This window comes from Spodoptera frugiperda, chromosome 21 (genome assembly GCF_023101765.2).
Source record: "Spodoptera frugiperda isolate SF20-4 chromosome 21, AGI-APGP_CSIRO_Sfru_2.0, whole genome shotgun sequence".
Lineage (NCBI taxonomy): Eukaryota > Metazoa > Arthropoda > Insecta > Lepidoptera > Noctuidae > Spodoptera > Spodoptera frugiperda.
The window spans coordinates 5,205,774-5,228,462 of record NC_064232.1 but is presented as its reverse complement, the minus strand read 5'-3'; the positions used below and the strand labels follow the sequence as shown (position 1 = coordinate 5,228,462).

Here is a 22,689-nt window from a genome sequence, read left to right as displayed (position 1 = left end):
GTTTTTTTTAACAGATAGAGTGATTCAAGAGGAAGGTTTATATGTATAATACATGCATAATACAATAGGCAAAATGGTGTTACTGTTTTGCAGTCAAGCAAAAATATTGACACATCTGATTTAGCTGTTATTTCTACTCTTTGGCCACTTTCATGGCGCGATAGCCGTTTAGCCATGATTGTAATATGTATAAAATTATCTTTAGATACTAATACATGTTACTATATACGTAATTATACTGAAGTCTGTTGTTTTGTTGTAACCGATTTCAGAAAGTTAATGCAAAATTAGGTTTGGTGTACCAAAATCGATAGGGCGAGGCTCTTAGCGTCCTTTTCCACCAGAGATGTGCTATGCTACGTTGCTGTGGATGCGATTGGCTTCCACACACATAACTTAGCACTGGTGGAAATGGACTCAGTTAATCTATGTTTTTTATATGGAAAGATGCGTGCTATGGATGGTATCCCTACTATCGATACATCGCATACTCGAGCTGCGCATCTTCCTCGCACAGCTATATAGCTTAGTATCAGTGGAAACGGTCACATAGTTTCACAGCTTAACTATTACATCTTCGTAACATAGCTACATAGCACATATATGGTGGAAAAGCACCATTAGTGAGTTGCACTGCATTGCGTCACGTCATCACAAACGGAACAACGCATTGTAGGCCCAGTAAACCAATCTCAATGTCAAAATGCAATTTCATTCCAATAAAATCTCAATAATTATTAAATGTCATTTTTTATTTTTTTAGAAAAACGTTGCCCCACATTAGGATTTTCTCCTGTGTCGTGGGTGCGTTTACAAACATACAAGTTCACATACACATGACACCCAGACCCGAAACAACAATTTATGGATCACACAAAGAGTTACTCCGTGCGGGAATCGACACCGCTACCCGTTGCGCGGCAGGCAGTTGCCCAGCCACCGCACCAACCATGCAGTCGAACTATAGAACCCCAATCGTAGCTGTTAGAATAGCATTCAGAGTACGGAATATACAAGACTTTAATTAGTCATTAAAAAATAGTAATCATTTATTTTACGATACCTGCCTACTTACTATCACACCACGTTCTGTATCTAATTAAATTCATTTCTTCGATTTAATGATAGTGTTATCTATTTACTACGTGTGTAGTTCTTAGTCCACGTGGAAAACTGACTTGCTAGTTTTAACCATTGACTTTTTAAGGCAAGTGTGGGAGAGCCATGCTTCGGCACTAATGGTCCGGCTCGACCGGAGTGATACCACGGCCTCACAGAAAACTGAAGTGAAACAACGCTTGCGTTGTGTGAGTGAGGTTACCGGAGGCCCAATTACCCCCCTTCCCAATCTCCGATTCCCCAATAATCCTTAAATTCCTAACCTCCAAAAGGCCGGCAACGCACTTGTAACGCCTCTGGTGTAGCGGGTTCGAACGTTCGATTCCCCCCCTGCTCGGAGCAACTCTTTGTGTGATCCACAAATTGTTGCTTCATGTCTGGGTGTTATGTGCATGCAAAAATGTGTTTGTAAACCCACACACGACACAGAAAAAAATACTAATAAGGTGCAATTTAAAATGTAATAAAAAATTGCACTACCAAGTATAGTAAAAAAAGAAAAAAATCCTAAAAATATTAAAAAATGTCAGTCTGTCAATCAGTCCTTTAGTAAAGCGTCTGCCAGGCAAGAACTGCCACTGTGGCAAACAAAACCGTGACAGCAATGTACAGTCACGGGCTTGAAATTGAAGTAAATATTATTATGTTTATGTTATCATAAATGTCAAGTTCAAGTTTATTATAAAATAAGTACCTAAGTAATTAAATTCCGTCGTACGATGATCGTAAACAGAATGCAAGAGATAAATTTTATTGATGATTAGATTTATATCGCTTTAAAATGGGGTGAGCCTGGGTGTTTATTCAGAACAGTCGTACCTATATATGTAACATATTAAAAAGTTTGGTACCTATACCTAGTTAAAGTTAAAGTTAGTACCTTTTTTTAAGGGGGAAAAATCATCCAATGACTTCTCTTGCCTTAGGCGAGAGATAGTGTCAGACTCTTACTGACTAAAAACCACCCCGTTCCTACTCCTGCTTTTCAAACCCGCTAGGTAGTCCGCAGCTCCGAATCAGGCATTAGCCCTACTGGGCCTCATCTGTGGTGGTCTGATGGCTCTTTGAGGAAAAATTAGATATATCGGGCGGCCGTGAGCACTGCTTGATACTTAATTAAAGTCATTCATTCAGCTTCACTGACAGACAGACTGCTTTGAAAAGCAGTTTTGAGAAAAACGTGAAAACCTTTTACTGCTACATACCGCGCTCACTGTGTCACACTCCAGACCCGCAACATTGTAGGTTGACGCAGATTGTAGACTCGGCTTCCAGGCACCTGCCTGGAAGCCGAGTCTCATCATCTCCGAGGAACAGAGACCGTGGCTGGGCATTACCACCTGGTAATGCCCAGCCACGGTCTCTGTTGAAGCTGCTCATGAATATGAGCCTCTAGCATGGCTTGAAACTAGTCGAGTTCCTCGTCAAAACAATACGTGAGTAAGCCGATAACATAATAATAATTAATTTACTTTGAATAATTTGATTTTAAACCGTTTAAACCGCTTTCTGACAAAAATCTGATTAAATCTTCATGTTCCTTATAACGTCTAAAATCAGTAGATGGAGTTTCTTGCTCGTTCTTCTCCATTCGAAGCAACACTTTGGAACGAGCGCCTAGCTTCACTGACAGACAGACTGACGGACAATTCAATTTGACGTTTCAAAAGTGCCTAATTTAGGATTAATTGAAATAAATGCTTTGACTTTGACTTTGAGTAAGGTTCAGTATTCAACAACAAACATTGTAATTTAAACCTTTATCTATAAATGTTATTAAAATATAAAGAACAATGCGCACATACCTGAATACTAAAACTACCTAGGTAAAATAAGAACTAAACCAATTTTTATTTCAACTTACGATTTTAAAAGACCGTAGTGGGTAACAGCGCCATCTAGCTTTGTTTAAGTAAAACTGTATCACCGTTGTATTTTACTGACATCTATCTTCAAGAAATGGTACTACTTTGAAACTATAATCTGTGCGAGGCGTGGTCGTGATAACTCATTCGTTCTTTATGGTTAAAATTCTATGAATGAATGTCTTTTGCGAAGGAAATTGTGCCCATTTATAATATTTTTTTCGGAAAATTAAACTTAATTTCGGAGTTTCCTAACAACAAAATATTAGATTGATTATGCCTCTGCAATTTTCATATTTTTTATTTTATCGAAATTGAAAATTTATCTTGAAAAATATCTGTGCATTAATCCCATTTCTCATTCGTTCACATTCAAACAAACCATTCAAACGGAATAAAAAAAAATCAAAGTTTTCTGTTGATTGTCGAGCGGTGATGCGTGTTCTCACAATGGAGTTTAAAAATTACGTTTATTTATCAATATTACTGTGCATATCAACATGTGGTGAGTAAAAACAAACATTTTAAACTGTGATGAAATATTTCTACTAATTAAAATGGCGTAACCAGTCGTATATTCACAAATCCACGCCTTTAAACTTTTGCACTTCCAACTGTTTACGCTATTGTTGATGACACACCCTATATTCTTTCATATTCTCATTGGTTTTAATTGTTTCCCATTCTTCTAAATGTCTTTATTTCTGTTAAAACAGCAAGACTAAATCACTATTTTGATTAAAAAACCTGATTTTGTTATTTAGGCAATCAGTTTACACCGATTTTACCTCGTCGAGATTGACATTCCAAATTTTAAATTGAATGAATATTATTATTTCAAAATTTTAACACAGAACAGAAATAATGCTCTCTGCCTCTTAATTTTATGCTCAAAACAATACGATTGTCATAATTTTCATTTATTTTGAAAGTAGGCATTTATTTTTTGTACTTAGTACTAAGTTAACTGTCGAAGTAAGTCGTCGACCTGTTAATCATTTTGATTAGATCCGGCAATAAGTACGTAGATCATAAATTGACGTTAAATGGCGGGAATTGATCTTTTATTCTTTTTTCTTTGACATAAACGACCTCTTCCTGTTTTAGGAACATAAGCTTTTGTTGTTTAATGCTTAGAAAAATGTCTAAAAATTACCTAAGAGTTTGTTCAGGTCTCTTGTTAATAGAATTTTAAGCCAAATTGGCTAGTTTTTTTAACACAATTACAAACAGGTTGCGTGCAACGGTTGCATAATCCTTTAATTTAGGTACCATCTAAAGTCAAATGCTTTTAAACCATTATCAGGGACTTTTAAAACATCAACAAATAATTTGTTTCTCAGTCTGTCTGTCAGTGAAGCTTGTCCCAAATTGTAGAAGTAGAAGTTGTTGAATTTAGAAGAAAGAGCAACTCTTTTAAAAATATTATTATCTTTTACAATCTCATGGTTATAATCCAATCCAAGATTATAACATAATATATATACATAATATATGTGAAGACACTTCAGACTTGACTGCACGGTTGGTGCGGTGGCTGGGCAACTGACTGCCGTGCAACGTGTAGCGGGTTCGATTCCCGCACGGAGCAATTCTTTGTGTGATCCACAATTTGTTGTTTCGGGTCTGGGTGTGATGTGTATGTGAAATTGTATGTTTGTAAACGCATCCACGACACAGGAGAAAATTCTAAGTGTGGGGCAATGTTAACACGTTGCCTGTGCATGCCCTACCGATGGGGCATAGCGATTCGTTCATAGTACGTGCATGACCCACGGATGAGGCATGAAGTTACGAGATTATACGTGTATGACCCACGGATGGGTCATTGGACCAAATGTATTTTTTTATAGGAAATGGGTGTAAAAAATTAAAAACAATGATATAATATATTATGTTTACACCTGACGCAACATACTATCTACAATTTGCGTATGCACGTATGGGTTAGTCTCTCTCATTATAGCTGCACAGTTAACATGTTAAAAAATAAGTCCCCATACTCTCAAGCTGTTGTCTACCATTAAAAACAATAAATAATTAGTTAGTCACTTAATAAACTATTAACTTTTGTTCCAGCATCAGCTCAGAGGACACCAACTATATCTCATATAACACAGGAGCAGATCAGGGATATCGGAGGCCAGGTGGACTTGGACTGCTCTGTGCACTACGCTCAGGACTTCCCTGTGATATGGGTAAGTATTTTATTTTAGAACAAGCCGGTAAACAAGCCAACTGATCACCTGATGGTAAGCAATCTCCGCCACCCACAGACAATTAAAATACCAGAGGCGTCACAAATGCATTTTGCCTTTTGGGGGTTAGGAATTTAAGGGTTGTTGGCGGATTGAGAAGATTCGAAAGGGGGGGTAATTGGGCCTCTTTTAACCGCACTCACACAATGCAAGTGTTGTTTCATATCAGTTTTCTGCTCGGCTGTGTTATCAATCCGGTCGAGCCCGCCTATTTATGCCGAAGCATGGCTCTCCCACACTTAAATAGGATATAAAATTCATGTATGAGTGTGATATGAGATAAAGAAGTATGTAAGGGTCTTAGTATGTCGGTGGCTTTCTGTAGTTTCTACTTATCATGGGACAAAGACCCCTTATAAAGGTATTTATGTATGTAAAAACATAATTTTATTATAGTCAGATGTATTGTGCTGTAATGTCCACCTCTGCCTATCCCTTTGTAGATAAAAGGTGTAACGAAACAGTCAGACTCTAAATTACTACTTATCCATATATGCCATCCTTTGTTTACAAGTTTATTAACCTGTACATTTGTTAGTAAGCAAATATTTCATTACTAATATGAATTATAAATGTGATAGATTGTTCGTTTGGATGTTTAAATCTGTCAATCAAGCTGTAACTACTGATTGGATTTTGATGAAATTTGGTATACAGAGTATGAGCTGACTTGGGTGGTAGGATACTTTTTATCCCACAGGAATGCAGGCGAAGCCACAGGATTTAATATAATAGGCTATACGATACAAACAATCAAAATAGTTAAGATTACAAGACCAATTGGGCAGTTACTTAATTCATATAAAAGAATGTATAGTTAACATTTACATAATAAAGATCCTATTTAAATAAATTATTAATACAAAGGTAAGCTTGTCCAAAAAGATTTATACATATTTTATTTTAGAGTCTAATCCAAAACTGTATAGCTTCACCCCTTTTTTGTTATTCTAATTACCTATACAAAATTATCAAAGGACTCCTATTCATAGTCCGAGTGGCAGTCTCTGGCTGACTAAACTCAAATTCTTTCAATTCACCGCCGAGTCACATACTATGTCTATATACCAAATTTCATTAAAATCTTTTCATTAATTTCAGAGTGATTGACAGACAAATATACAAACAAACAAACTTTCCACATGTTTGTGTGATAGTCCATTTATCGAGGAAGGTTATCTATAAAATTCTCTAAAATCTTTTATAGTCTACTATAAATCAACATGCTACAATCAATAGAAGCCGAGGAGAGCGGCTATAACCACACTGGTTCACTTGTTTAGTGCATAAAATGTAAAATTTATTTTACTTATGATGATAGCAGACATCCTAATTTAAGGAACTACATTTAAAATACATGTATTGTTTAGCAAGATAGCTTGCGTACTGGGGTAGGTGTTAGTCATGAGTGGACACAACCCCAATAGTGTGGTTTTGCCTTTCTATTTAATCTTAGAAAGTACATACAACACGGAAAAAGTCACATTGGTACTTGCCATTGGTAGGTTTCGGACCCGCACTCACATGCATGAGAAATGGTTGTCTAATGTCCGAATACTCAAACGCTGCTCAATTTTAAGACACTCTCAAAACTAGTTCTTTCCCTATCAATTCTTTATAAAATGGCAGAGATAGAACGATATTTAAGTACAACTTAAAATTGAGTAGCATTTCAGTATTCGGGCGTTAAACCTCCGGGCCACCCTGAGTACCATGTAATTATTGTCAAAATAAGTTTATTTTTTAATATACTCACATAACAAAATGCTGTAATTCACACACAACTTGTCTACACAATATGTCTACGGAGACTAAAGTCCGAATATTTATTTACATTGATATTCCACATCAAGTAGCGAGACAATCGTTCTAGTTTAGTTTTAGAGATCCTTTGCCATTCACAATATATACCATTGTGCGTCAACTTCATGGTTTCAAAACAGATTAGACTGTCTACAACTTTAGACGAAAACATAATTATTGGTCTTATACCAGTTTTCAATAACCTCTTTTAAATTTTAAAGAATCCCTAAGCTAAGGGACATTTAAAGATAATTTGGTTTTTACCAATTATAGGTTGGTCCCTCACTTCAAATAACTCTTTAGTGACACTTAAGAAAGTTAGCTAAAGTGCTCGACCGGAGTGATACCACGGCCTCACAGAAAACCGACGTGAAACAACGCTTGCGTTGTATTTCGTTGTATAAGTGAGGTTACCGGAGGCCCAATTAGCCATCTTCTCAATCCCCGGTTCCCCCAACAACCCTTACGGCAACGCACATGTATTGTAACGCCTCTGATGTTTCAAGTGTCCATGGGCGACGGCGAATGCTTACCATCAGGTGATTGGAAGATACCAGGAAGTAGTTTACCGGCTTATACCATCAAAAAGGTCTTAGAAAAACCTACGGAATTCATAAACAAATGTAAAAATTACTGTTCTATAAATAGCAACACGTAGATATTCACGGTAAAGTGATTCTGATTGTATCAAGGACAATAAATACATTTGTATTAAGAACGTAGTATTATGCGTCGTGGTGCCCCAGAGGTTTAAGACTGGTTCTCATGCTCATACATGCACAGCCTCATGGGAGTGAGTTCGAAACGTACCAATGTGACTTTTTTCCACTTTTACTAGTGATCTTTCAACGCACAGCCTAAACCAATGGGCATCCTCTAAGAAAGGATATTGATAAATTCTATCGTCAAGGGGTGAAAATGAAAGTTTGTATGAAACATTGTCAATTTTTAAACAAATGAGACTGACGCCCGAATACTGAAATGCTACTCAATATTAAGTTGTACTTAAATATCGTGCTATCTCTATCATTTTATAAAGAATTGATAGGGACAGAACTAGTTTTGAGAGCGTCTTAAAATTGAGTAGCGTTTGAGTATCCGAACATGAGACTTGGCATGTTTAAAGCTACTATAAAGTAGGCATCCTCTAAGAAAAGATTTTGATACATTTTTAACGCGAGCGAAGTTGCGGTAAAATCTAGTTGTTCTATAAATCTTCATGGTGAAGTAATTCTGATTGCATCAAGGACGTTACATTAATTTTAATATGTAACATTTTGTTTTTGTTATTATGCAATTATTATCATTATGTAGTTTGAATCCGTCTGTGTTTATTTTCACGTTTATTTAAACATAGAAATGTGTTAAAGTGCTATCATAAAGTTTGTAATTTTGTAGACATTATGATTTTAAATGCATCAACCATGTATTTGGTACCTACATTTTTATAATAACTATCGTGAGACATACAAAATTAACTAAAAGTCACGGTTTAATTACGTAAATTAATTGAGAAAAGCTCTACTAGTTTCGGGTCACAGAGGGACTCTTAATGATGATGATCATTTCTCTATTTATTTAGGTACGTGAGTAAACCGTGATATTTAATTAATCTAGTATTTGTGCATTAGAGAAACATTTATTTCCGAAATTATTTATACCTTTAGTAAAAAGATGACCCCTCTAGGGGCAACATGAGTGACTCCACATCAACCCTTACGCCCAAAAGGCCGGCAACGCACTTTGTCTTTGGTGTTTCGGGTGTCCATGGGCGGCTGCGATCAGGTGATCCGTATAACGTCCGAACCGATAAAAAAATACCAACCAAGATTTTAATTAATTTATTAATAAAGGTTTACCAACAGCTTCTGTATAAAGAATCTTAATATTCATTATACAGTAAATACATATATGTTCTGGACTTATACAGTCGCCAATTATAGGTTAACCAACATTTAATATTAAGTGAGAGCTTAGTGGACCGACGACATCGTCAGAGTGGCGGAGAGCCAGTGGATGCAGGTGGCGGCTTGTCGTTCTACGTGGAGGACTAAGGGAGAGGCCTTTGTTCAACAGTGGACGTCTTCATGATGATGATGATAGCTTAAAACTAAGAGAAATATTTTAATACCTCTCTTCCTACTCGTTAACAAAACCACTTTAAAACATTAACTATTATAATAATTTGTTTGTCGTCCACAGGTGAAATACGACCGTTTCAAGACGGTGGAGTCGATCCCGCTGTCCACCAACGCCGGTCTCATCATCAAGGACTCCCGTTTCTCCCTCAGATACGATGACGCTACTGCCACGTTCACGCTTTCCGTGAGTATATATTTTTACTTTTTTTTTTAAACGTTGCCCCACACTAGGATTTACTCCTGAGTCGTGGGTGCGGTTACAAACATACAAGTTCGCATACACATCACGCCCAAACCCGAAACAACAATCGGTGGATCACCAGAGTTGTTCCTTGCGGGAATCGAACCCGCGACACGTTGCACGGCAGCCAGTTGCCCAGCCACCGCGCCAACCGCAGTCATTTATTTTAACTGATTTATGTCCGAATACTCAAACGCTACTCAATTTAAGACGCTCTCAAATGTAGTTCTGTCCCTATCAATTCTTTATAAAATGACAGAGATAGCACGATATTTAAGTACAACTTAAAATTGAGTAGCGTTTCAGTATTCGGGCGTTAGGGTGCTTTTTTACTTGAGATGTGCTATGTAGCTATGCTATAAAGTTGAAACAAGTAGCTAAGCTGTGAAACTATGTGACCGTTTCCACCGATATTAAGCTATGTAGCTGTACTAGATAGATGTGCTATGAAGTTACGCCGCCGCAAAGTATGCGATGCGATCCGATGCGCAGCTCGAGTATGTCATGTATCCGTAGTAGGTGAGCCATTTAGTAGAAGCCAAATGCATCCATAGCAATGTAGCATAGTACATCTCTATTTTGAAAGCGCCCTTTAGAAGTTGTCAGTATAATAGTACTGTGACAAAAACAACAAGGAACTTGCTATCTATCTATCTAGGTATCTATATATCTATCTTCATATATGTCAGTCTCAAAATGTCCACTGTTGAACTTAGGTGGTAGTTGACAGATTATGAAAATTAAAAATATATTTAGTCCATCATGACAATTAAAAACGAGTTTTAATATTCTTTAATTAACTATAATTAAAGAATATTAAAACTCGTATTTAATTTTGGCTTACGAATGCCGTCTATTCTTTTACTGACTTATACTAAAGAAAAAAATGTCACACTCTCTCGTTACGCCTGATATTATTAATTCATACTATTTTACCACCAGATCAAAGACATACAAGAGAACGACGCGGGCTGGTACCAGTGCCAGGTGCTGATGTCAATCAGCAACAAGATTACTGCGGAAGTGGAGCTGCAGGTGCGACGCCCGCCCATCATCTCCGACAACTCTACCCGCTCCCTCGTCGCTAGTGAAGGAGAGAGTGAGTATTGTGACGTAATTATGGAGATATCTTAGTCGGGTATGTGATACCCTCTGGAAGAGTAGTTGTGGTTATTCTAATATGCCGCCACTAAACTATTCTTGCGTTGCTGTTCGGTATTTGCTAAATGTGTACTCTCTAAATCGGGTGTACAACACCCGCGGGTAAAGCGGGGGTGCATTATGCTGTTTCGGTTATCCCTTATACGGGAATCCGACACCCGCAGGAAGATTAGCAGTGGTTCCAAATATTACTGCTATCACACCACACGACTTTCACATCAACAGCCTATGAGTGGCCACTTCTCACCAAAGGTCTATCTCACACGGAGAAGGTTTGACCAGAAATCACCACACTTACTTAATGCGGGTCGGCGATTCCAAACGTATGATTATAATAGAAATAGAAATTATAAACTCAGGTTTCCTTACGCTGTTTTCCTTCACCGTTTGTCAGTGGTGTCTAAATAATCTTAACCCGTCGTATGCTGAAGCACTGATCAGTGCGAGACAGAATGTGTATTTTATTGTTGTTTCATTCATGTATTGGCTTAAACTGTAAAATTATGCATGTTTTTTTTGTAATAAATAAATAAAGAAACCCGCAGACGAAAGGTTATCTCACGGCTTTGCATAAAGCTAACTATTTATACAAACGTACCTATCTTTTTCACAGGCGTGCAGATGGAATGCTACGCTGGTGGGTTCCCGCCCCCGAAGATCTCTTGGCGTCGTGAGAACAACGCCATCCTGCCTACTGGCGGCTCCATCTACCGGTAACTATTACACTAATATGTTTTTGTCACCTGGAACGAGCCTTGCTTTGGTACGAATAGGCCGGATTGCCCGCACAAAAAACCGGCATGTGTTTCGATTACGTTTAACGTGTTATATTATCGTAGCACCTGCAAAAGTCGCTATGTGATATTTGATGTTATTTTGATCCTATTTTGATCCTTATATCATTACATGCAAGGTGCAAAATAACATCAAATATCACATAGCGATTCGCAGGCGCAACGACAATATGTAACATATGTATTGTTCCCGAAACTGTTTATTAACAGCGACAACAGTCGCTTATGAATATAAGTCCCAGTAAAGCTTGAAACTAGCCGGATACCAAGTTTGTATGTTTGTTTGAACGCGCTAATCTCCGAAACTATTGGTCCGATTGAATACTTATTTTTGTGTTGGAGTCTAGTCTGTCGATCAGTACCTAAGTGGAAACTATCGTTTTCTTTTTCTTCTCCTCTAATAACATCTTCTGATTGGTTTCGTTGCGGGATTCAAGACAGTCATTCATGTCCCTGGGACACGTGGGACTTCAGTGTTCCGGTGTATTCATGGTTGTATCTACTGTAGATCCTGGTGCACAGGAGTTGCAGCGATATGGGAGGTTGTGGCGGGCTTGTCCCATAAAAAAAGATCGATCAATAAGTACCGAGTAGTAATAAGTAGAGAGTTTTCACCCGCACCATAGTTAGTTAATTACAATATTAATTAATAAATATCTATTTACTCCATTACAGAGGCAACATCCTGAAAATCGCGGCCGTACACAAGGAAGACCGCGGTACGTACTACTGCGTGGCTGAGAACGGCGTCGGCAAGGGAGCGAGGAGGAATATCAACTTGGAGGTCGAGTTCGCCCCTGTGGTCACCGTGCCGAGGCCGAGATTGGCTCAGGTTGGTCATATTTTATTTTTAAGTGTTGGAGAGCCATGCTTCCGTAACAATGGGCTGGCTCGTCCGGAGTGATAGCACGACTTTTTTTTTTATGACCGAGACAGAAATCTTTTGGTATCGATATCTCTATAGATGTACACAAAAATCACTGCATGTAAACTTAAACATAACATAAACATAAAAAATAGAATAAAATACGGTAAGTATTAATTAATTACTTCGGAAAATTACAATGGAAGCAAAAATGGCGTTACTAGTGCGTTGACGGCCTTTTGGGGGTTAGGAATTTAAGGGTTGTTGGGGAATTGGGGATTGGAAAAATTGTGAAGGGGAGTAACTGGGCCTCCGGTAATCTCACTCATACAAAGAAACAACGCAAGCGTTGCTTCACGTCGATTTTCTGTGAGGCTGTGGTATCACTCCGATCTATCTATCTGGTTATCTCATGGAGAGTTAAAGAGAGAGAGAACACAGTTATTAAAACCAACAAATTATGGTTCCAGGCTCTCCAATACGACATGGACTTGGAATGCCACGTGGAGGCGTACCCGCCACCAGCCATTACTTGGCTGAAGGATGAAGTGCAACTCTCCAACAACCAGCATTACAGGTAATTTTCTATTATACTAGCTACTTCCGCGCGGTTTCACCCGCTGTTATTGGTCATAGCGTGATGTTTTATAGCCTATAGCCTTCCTCGATAAATGCACTATTCAACACAAAAATAATTATTCAAATCGGACCAGTAGTTCCGGAGATTAGCGCGTTCAAACAAACAAACAAACAATCAAACAAACTCTTCAGCTTTATAATATTAGTATAGATTAGTATACTAGCTACTTCCGCGCGGTTTCACCCGCTCTGCTTAGCTCCTATTGGTCATAGCGTGATGTTTTATAGCCTATAGCCTTCCTCGATAAATGCACTATTCAACACAAAAATAATTATTCAAATCGGACCAGTAGTTCCGGAGATTAGCGCGTTCAAACAAACAAACAAACAATCAAACAAACTCTTCAGCTTTATAATATTAGTATAGATTCTATTATACTAGCTACTTCCGCGCGGTTTCACCCGCTCTGCTTAGCTCCTATTGGTCATAGCGTGATGTTTTATAGCCTATAGCCTTCCTCGATAAATGCACTATTCAACACAAAAATAATTATTCAAATCGGACCAGTAGTTCCGGAGATTAGCGCGTTCAAACAAACAAACAATCAAACAAACTCTTCAGCTTTATAATATTAGTATAGATAAAAATAAGTCGGGTTTTCCTTCCTGACGCTATAACTCCAGAACGCACGAACCGATTTTCACGGTTTTGCATTCGTTGGAAAGGTCTCGGGCTCTGTGAGGTTGATAGGAAAGAAAATTTAGGAAAATTTTCAAGAGAAAAACAGGGTAAATCGTTGATGGTGAAACTGAGTTTGCTAGTTGATTATTGAGGCTAAACCTTCCTAACGGCGCTTTTCTATCAGAGATGCGCTATGAAGCTATGCTACGAAGATGTAATAGCTAAGCTGTGAAACCATGTGACCATTTCCACTGATACTAAGCCATGTAGCTGTGCGAGGAATATGCGATGTATCGATACGAATGCGCACGATGCGGGTCTGTGGACGCTTACCTTATTAAGGGTACTATTGATTGTATTTTCCTTTCTCTAATCCCCTTTTGTTCACATACCACATAGTTGAAGTAATCGAAACAATGTAACCAAGAATTGTATTGTGAATCTGATTGAAAAAGAGTAACCTATGGAGTTTCTTGCTTGTTCTACTCCATAGGAATCTACACTTTGGAACGAGCAAATAGCTTCACTAGTTGACTGACCGACAGACAGACGTTATTAATATTGGTCTATTTGAAATAAATAAATTTGACTTTGACTTTTTTCACAGAATCTCGTACTTTGCGACTGCGGACGAGTTCACCGATACTACAATCAGAGTTATCACAATAGAAAAACGACAGTACGGCATTTTCAAGTGCAAGGCACAGAACAAACTTGGTACTGACGAGGGCCAAGTCGAGTTAGTCGGTGAGTACATTTTAAAACGATATTTTTATATAAAGACTATTAGTTTTTGCATATTTGTATGCTTCTGTACAATAAATATGTCGTAGGATTTACTAGATTTATTTAAAAGTACAAATTGCATTTTTTTTTATTTAGATTCATTTAAAAGTGCCAGTGCTAAATTAATTTAAAGTATGAACCCGTTTACTCTCGTAAATAAACGAGAAAAGCTCTACTGGTTTCATGTCAATGAAACTACAATTTTTTCAGTTCTTAGTATAAGTACTGGTATCATAAAAAGGATTAAAAACACGTCATATAATTTATCCTTCTAACTTATCCATATTTTAAATATTTGCTTGCCAATTTTTTTGATACTATAAAGTTTTCCATAATGCTTGCCTTTTTGGTTATTTTGAAAATAATTATTTTTGGATGTCGTATGAATGCTGTTATTATTATTTTTTAATTGACATGGTCACTAACACTATCATTAGAACTTGAGACGGTATTTATCGAAATCTTAGACAAAAAAAAAACATGGTAAAGGTGAGCATCCAGAGGCCCGCATCGTACGCATTCCGTAAAACGTCATCAGTACGTATCGTATGTAGGCATTGTCGATGGTACGGTCCGTACGATGCGAATCAGTGGAATCAGTTGTATGAGTTTCTATACAAGACAAACTAAAATCCGTTGCGTGCGATGCGTACGATGCGGGCCTGTGGACGCTTACCATAAATATCCCGTCTCAAGTTCTAATGATAGTGTTGTTATTTTTGTAGTCTTTTTAAATATGTTTTATTTTATTGTTGTTCGTTACTTTCATCTTTTTATGATTTTTTCATCATTGTATCTCAAATATTTATGTCCAAGGTATCATAAAATTGCTTTGTCATAATATTATAACAGTATGGAGATCACTAATATGACTTAAATGAAACTACAAGTAATACGTCATCAGAAACATAATACAAATAAAATGATAAAATGATTGTTACTTGATTTATTATTTTGTTTGAAAATTCCAACTTTATAATTTTCGATTTTCGTTAAAATATTAAATAAATAAATGAACTATTAAATTCTGTGGGATCAGCTTCATGTTTCTTGACTCACAGTAGTACTCACAGTAGTTCAAATTAGCTCAAAAAGAAAAATACACTTTTTGACTAACTACTGGGTGTTGTTCGCTCACTTTTCGTATATTGTCAGCCAAGATGATAACACGGAGTCTGGAATTGTGCCCAGTATATGGCAATAGGTTCACCCCTATTACATGGGACTTATAACACAAATGGTGAAAAGTGGGTATATTGTATAGCGGCATACGTGCACCTCTGCCTACACCTTTAGGGATAAAAGGTGTGACGTTACCTTACGTATTAGACAAGATGATAACAAAAATGTGGTTTAAATTAAGTCATATAATTTTCTCCATAATATAGTATTGAATTGTGTAGTTTCCTAGGTCAAAAATAAATTATTTTGACATTTCAATACAATAAAATATCCCAAAATAATCGTGCTTTCATTCATTATTCTGACGATATACTTATTTATTTAATTTTTCTATCTAATTTTATAGAAGTAAGTATGCTATTTGACACAAAAAAAAATATGACGTCATAAGTTGCGATCTTCTACAAAATTCATTGAAACGCAACGTTTTAAAGTATTGAATTTGACTAGTAGGAAACTACCGTATTGACTATGACAAAGCAATAAACCGCATGCCAAGCCATTTTCACCGCATGTTACGTTATAATGTTTGTCTGTAGAGTCTATAATCCCGGTGTGTCCGCCGGCGTGTGGCACGGCTCGGTACGGCGGCGCGGCCAGTGTGTCGCCGTCCCTGTCTACCATACTGTCCTTGTTTGGCGTATACGCTGTTTACGCTGTAAGACGGTGAGTAAAGCTTATTTTTTGGGTTATTTGAGCATTTTTTGTAGGTTTTTTGAGCTTTTTTGTAGGTTTTTTGTGGTGTATATTATGTGTATAAGGTGTTATAAAAGTATCTGCCACGGTTTTAATGAAAGGTAGTGTTGTTTGAAGATTAGAATAGTAAATATAAATTATTGGTTGAGTAATGTATATGACAATAGGCTCACCCCCTATTACATGGGACTTATAACACAAATGGTGAAAAGTGGGTGTACATTGTATAGCGGCATTACGTGTCGTAATGAGCACCTCTGCCTACCCCTTCGGGGATAAAAGGCATGACGTTGCTTCTTTTCTTTTTCATAAAAAAATCTATGGTAGAGTTTGTTATTGTATGCAGAGTAGAGTCAATGTTTATTTAACTTCTTTATGTTCTCAAATTTTAACTGGTCCGGGGTACGAAATTTATTCACGATTGTAATTTTCAAATAAAACACTACCTTCCACTAAGGCCGTGTCAGATACATTTAGAACACCTTATTTAAATGAATATACATATAATATTATGTATTATAGTGTATTGCTTAGCTTTATTTGTTAAATATTGTTTATTGAACTACTTTGAATAATTTAATGTATGATTTTTACACCATTAATTAATAGAAGTAGTGTTATCATGATTACATGATACTCATAACATAACTGGTAAAAAAATAAAAGGTTTGTTATGTTGTTTTACCTACTATGCACGCGTGTGTGTAATGCACTTTAATTTGTAGCAAAGTGAGTGGTAAATTGGACAACAGGAAAACAAATTACGTTTTTTAAAGTTCCTCACTACATTTATAGCTGTGCTAATAACTATGTAGTGTGTTAATAATAATAATTTACGAATGCGTCGCCTCGACCGGAGTGATACCATGGCCTCACAGAAAACTGACGTCAAACAACGCTTTCGTTGTGTCATCGAGGTTACCGCAAGCCCAACAACCTCTAAATTCCTAATCCCCAAAAAAGCCGGCAACGCACTTGTAATGACATCTGGTGTTTCGGGTGTCCATGTTGCTTACCATCAGGCGATACGTCTGCTCGTTTACCGGCTTATCCCACAAAAAATATATGGAATCATGTCAAATAATAACACCATATCCCTTCCAAAATATAATCTATATCTTATACAATCACTAATCTCCAACAATTTCTCCATTTCAGAATCGCCAATGCCAGATATTAACTACCCGGGGCTCCGGCCGGACCCGCTAGTTTACGGTTCAGGTACAAAAACGAACATACAACATATCCTCTATATTTATACATATCTATTTGTTCTATACAATTATAACTAACTTCTCAAAATGACTCAAAAATTGTGAAAAAAATGACAAATAATATGTAAATTAATTATTATGTTATCGGCTTACTCACGTAATGTTTTGAAGAGGAACTCGACTAGTTTCAAGCCATGCTAGAGGCTCATATTCATGAGCAGCATTACGCGACACACGACGCGGCGATTGTCGCACTGCTACTGGCGATTCGAGCTACGCGCCCATCGCGCCCTCTGCCTGGAATCGCGCGTACTATCCGGCGCGCGCGACGATGTTGGCTCGTTAGACTCGTTCGCCGGCGGCTGCGCAGGTGTTGGGTTCGATTCTCGGGTCGACGCAAAAACGGTGTTACATACGGTGAGTAAGCCGATAACATAATAATTAATTTAGTATGTCTCACGAAAGTTACAATAAAATAATATGTAATTGGGTGTTAGTTTGAAACATACAAGTTCTCATCTTTATGACATTAACTAAAAATCACGGTTTACTCGCGTAAATTAATGGAGAAAAGCTCTAATAGCTTAACAGACGCGCACATATACAGTAGGCTGCGCGACGTCGCCGCGTCTGCGTACGCTGCTCATGATAAAGAGTCCCTCTGTGACTCGAAACTAGTAGAGCTTTTCTCCATTAATGTGCGTTAGTAAACCGTGATTTTTATGAAATTATTTCATGAAATAATTCTACCGAAATATCGATTATGAATTCTTAAAAGTATTATTTAATGAATTATTAAGGCCTAATGAATTGCCTTGTAATATACATTCACACCCTATTACATGAAATTTATTACATAACGGGTGAAATGTGAGTGTAACATTTTATATGTGCACCTCTGCCTACTCCCTCGGGGATTACAAGATTGATTCGTAATTTGAATCTCAGTGCAGCTTTTTTTAAGTGATTTATTTTTCTAATATGCCAAACTATAGTGCAGCTTTTGCCTATTTAAAAAAAAAAGTGACAATATTAGAATCTAATATTGATTCAAAACAAAATATCCCAGTTTTAGAACAGTGATATTTATACATAATTTTGTACCAAGAAATGCTTATTTTATATTATATAAAACCTACTGAAAAAAATAAGAATAATTTTGACTTTAATTAACAAAACAGTTAATTGTATACATTTTCAAAAGGATTTATAGGATGACCGGTAATTAGTGAACGATATTTAAACACGTGATTGTACTCATGATTACAAACAACTTTCCTAAAGAAAAACAGTTTCTTTGGGAAATAATCGTCGCTTACCATCAGGTGACTCGTTTGCTCGTTTGCCACCTATTCCATAAAAAAACACGTATTTAAATATCCTTTACTTATTACCAGTCACCCTATGCATATATTTCTTGTAAAGAAAAATTCATAGCCGTATTTAAGAAATGGAGAAAACAACTAGTTTTGCATTCAATATTTTGTACTACACAAAATAAAACAAGAAATTAAAAAAATATAGATATAGTATTAGTACCTGCTGATATTCGTGTGTATTTTTATAATACTTTTTTATATAAAAACTTAAGTATATAAAGAATTGTATGGCAATGTGATGTTATAAACCATTATTTAAAAAAAAAAAAACAATTAAAGTCTATCCTCAATAGCCCTGACAGTCCACTGCTGGACTATATGAGAGATTTGCTATAATCTCTAAGCTTAGCAGGCGGGTTGGAGATTCTATGGAGATAAAATTGCTCCCCTTATAAACAAAATATAACATGACATTGCTTTAAAAGCTCTCAAAGTATAAGAAGATAATTAAATGTTATTAAATAAAATATCAGACGTTCACCTAAAATACTCTATATAGACGCCTAGGTCGGGTAAAGTATTAGGCTAAGAACTCACGGAGTGATATTCACTAATAAGGGTATCAAATAATCCATAACGATCTCTATCCTGAATCAATAAAGACATCATAAAGACCCATCACAAATCATAATCAAGCATCCGCACCCAGAACCTTTTGAGTCTTTACTCAAAATACTCAAAAGTTTTGAGTCTTTAATCAAATTACTCAAAAGTTTTGAGTCTTTAATCAAATTACTCAAAAATTACTTCTTTTTTAAATTCTGCTGTGAAATAAGTATAACGCAATAGCTCGTTTCTGATGTGTGTCCATGGCGGTCTGGACTTCAACTGATCGTTAAATCTCAGTCTTGCGATCATCGACCGCCACGTTTGCGGGCGATAGTCACAACCGCGGCGGCTATGTAACCGCGCAAACAACCGGTCTCGTAAGTTTGGAAATAAAACCGCAGTTCCGCCGCCGCGGCGGCGCGAGTGAAAATCGCTCCGTGAGTTCTTAGCTTTATTGAACTTTTCTTACTACGAAATTCTCAATAATAATAGCACGGTGTCTGAAACTGATCGATAAGTCTGTTTCGCGAGGCGTATGACAATGCCCAGTGTATGTATGGTAATAGACTCACCCCCTATTATATTGAATTCATAATTTAATAGCAGAAAAGTGGGTGTTACATTTAAAAAAACTTTGCCGTACATTACACCTAGACCAGAAACAACAATTTGGGGATCAAACAAAGAGTTACTCCGTGCGGGAATCGAACCTGCTACAAGTTGTACGGCAGCTTGTTACCGTGCAGTCAACTTTGCACATGTGCACCTCTGCAATAATATTTAATTATCTTCCTATACTTTACGTAAAAATAAACTTAAAACATAAGAGTATGCAACCAAATGCCATTTTGTAAGCTTTTTTATTGATTTCACAGCTTTCTAGTTTTATATATTTCTGCCTCTATGATATAACATAATCTCAAAGAATATTTGCCTATTTTGTAGTAATTTTTAAAATAATGTCTTAATCAAAATGTATATGTCAACATAATACAATTTGCGTGCGTACGGCGTGTCTCGCGCGCCTCAAAGAGCCATGGGGCTGATGCCTGATCCGGAGCTGCGGACTACCTAGCGGGTTTACCGGGGCTCCGGCTCGAAAAGCTAAACCAGTGGTAGCATGGAGTCTGGAATTGTGTCCAGTATGGCTCACCCCCTATTACATGGGGCTTATAACACAAATGGTGAAAAGTGGGTGTACATTGTATAGCGGCATTACGTGGTGTAATGTGCACCTCTGCCTACCCCTTCGGAGATAAAAGGCGTGACGTTGCATACTAAATACTAGCGACTTTCAAAAAAAAAATAACAATCAAATCCCTAATCTCTAAAAGGATGACAATGCTTTTATAGCGCCTCTGGTGTTGCGGGTGTCCATGAGCAGCGCTGATTGCTAATCAGGTGATCCGTCTGCTCGTTTACCGGTCATATCCCATGAAAAATACTACAAAATAGACCTTCAAATATAATATTTTTATACTTATTTTTAAAAGGTTTTGTGTATAAATCGGTTTTTTGTATTTTGATATGTTTTTAAGGAGAAATTCTAAATTGATATTATGTATGTATTGTATTACGTAGTCTAATTAATATTAAGATGAACTAACATAGCATTTAGATATAAGTGTAGATTTTTGTTTAATTATGTACTATTTTAGATCTGAAATTTACATTCCTTGAAATTCAATTTTATATGGATTGGATACAAGATTTTAAAATGTCTTGTTGGTCGAGTTACAAGTGCGACTGCCGAACAATTTGCACCTACCGTTTTTTAACGTTGATAAGTCTGCGTTTGGCCACCCACCCGCTTACTGCCACGGCGAAGCGAAGATGTGGCCGAAGATGGAGAACACAGACTTAGAAAGTACCTATATATATAGCCTAGATCTTGAACCATACATAAATATAAATAATAATAAGTATAAATATATGACTCAGGACATAAGTGGTAGAAAGTGGAAATTTCTTTGCTTATCCCTACGCGAGTTAAAAAGCGTGATGCATTGATTAATATAGCTTGTATCCAATTTCATATAATTTGAAGTTCAGAACGTCCAAATATTCTATCACACATCTTGACTAATAATTATAAAATAATCGCTGAACATCAATCAAATTAATGTGTCGTATGTCATGTGTCGCCACAAATATGTATTTGAATTAACTCTTTGACTTTAAAGTGATTAATTGGCATGGTTTACACACATAATTGCTTGACGAGGTAACCTGACTATCTACAAGCCACGCTCGTGTCGTTGGCTTTCGTGCATTTCACTCGTGATTATAGGCTCTGAAATGATTTGAAATTAGTCGAGATACCTCGTATAATTACGTAGAAACAAATAAAGATATCTTATGATAATTATAACAAGCAATTTTAAACCTTAATAATGGATATTTGGACGTTAAATTCGTATGATATTACAATATTCCATCCAATTGTAAGACTTTTATAATGTTAGTGAATAATTTTTATACTTACCCAGACTCTAGGCAGCTTTTTTGTACTGATGCATTTTATTGTAGCGACTACCTTTTTTGTGTGAAATAATGTGTTTTGAAGATAATTTGAGACAAAATCAGCCACAAGTCCACTGCCTCATTTAGGCCTCCCTCAATTTTTCGATATGGGCCGGTTGAAAGCGATCTTACAGACTTATCTATTATATAAAAATAAGTCGGGTTTTCCTTCCTGACGCTATAACTCCAGAACGCACGAACCGATTTTCACGGTTTTGCATTTGTTGGAAAGGTCTCGGGCTCCGTGAGGTTTATAGCAAACTATGAGCCTCCTCTACATAAGAGGGGTTTGCCATACTCCACGTTTTGCAAGCGAATTGGAGATCCCAGTTTAACCTTTTAACCGCCACGAGTTCCGTCAACAAAATATGCCCCTAGCGCCGAGCGCATCATTGGTAACAATATTACTAGTGATGGGAATCATCAATTATATTTTAAATAAAACATTTTTTTTTATATTGTCTGCGGCGGTTAGGTCAGATTTATCCGACTCTGGCGGTTGAAAGGTTAAAAGATTCCGGTTTATCAGAGAGCGCTGCTACTCAGTCTCTGTCTATCTGTTAACTCTATGGGTTTTAGACACCCACGGAAAGAGTAGAGGTGACAAATGTATTCTACTGAGCTCTCAATTATCTTCAAAATGCAAGTGACTGATTTTTTTTGTATTTTTTTTTTATTTCCCTCCATAATGAAGTATTTTCGAGTAATAGGCTTTTAGCTACCTTTTTGTATTGTAAAAGGTTTTGTAACCCATCTCATGTATTTATTTCTTTTTATTTGACTTTAGTTTGTCCCAGTGTATAAATATGGCAGTTATTTTTTGTTTGAATAAATAAAATTGTGAAAATAATA

General features: G+C 36.8%; 2 protein-coding genes across 2 annotated transcripts in view; one reads left to right on the top strand and one right to left on the bottom strand.

Annotated features, from left to right (window-relative positions):
* Positions 1-7,100, bottom strand: part of LOC118280252 (uncharacterized) — a 22,285-nt gene extending 15,185 nt beyond the window's left edge. Inside the window, exon 1 of the mRNA XM_050701950.1 lies at positions 6,999-7,100. The gene's annotated coding sequence lies outside the window, so the exon portion shown is untranslated. The remainder of the gene's footprint in view (positions 1-6,998) is intronic.
* On the top strand, positions 3,331-22,689 carry LOC118280431 (lachesin). Its single transcript, XM_035600458.2, has 10 exons — positions 3,331-3,489; positions 5,064-5,182; positions 9,248-9,370; positions 10,370-10,526; positions 11,202-11,301; positions 12,058-12,214; positions 12,718-12,824; positions 14,116-14,255; positions 16,016-16,142; positions 17,331-22,689. Exons 1-10 carry the CDS (start codon positions 3,420-3,422, stop codon positions 17,350-17,352), a joined length of 1,122 nt encoding a protein of 373 aa, XP_035456351.2. The 5' UTR covers positions 3,331-3,419; the 3' UTR covers positions 17,353-22,689.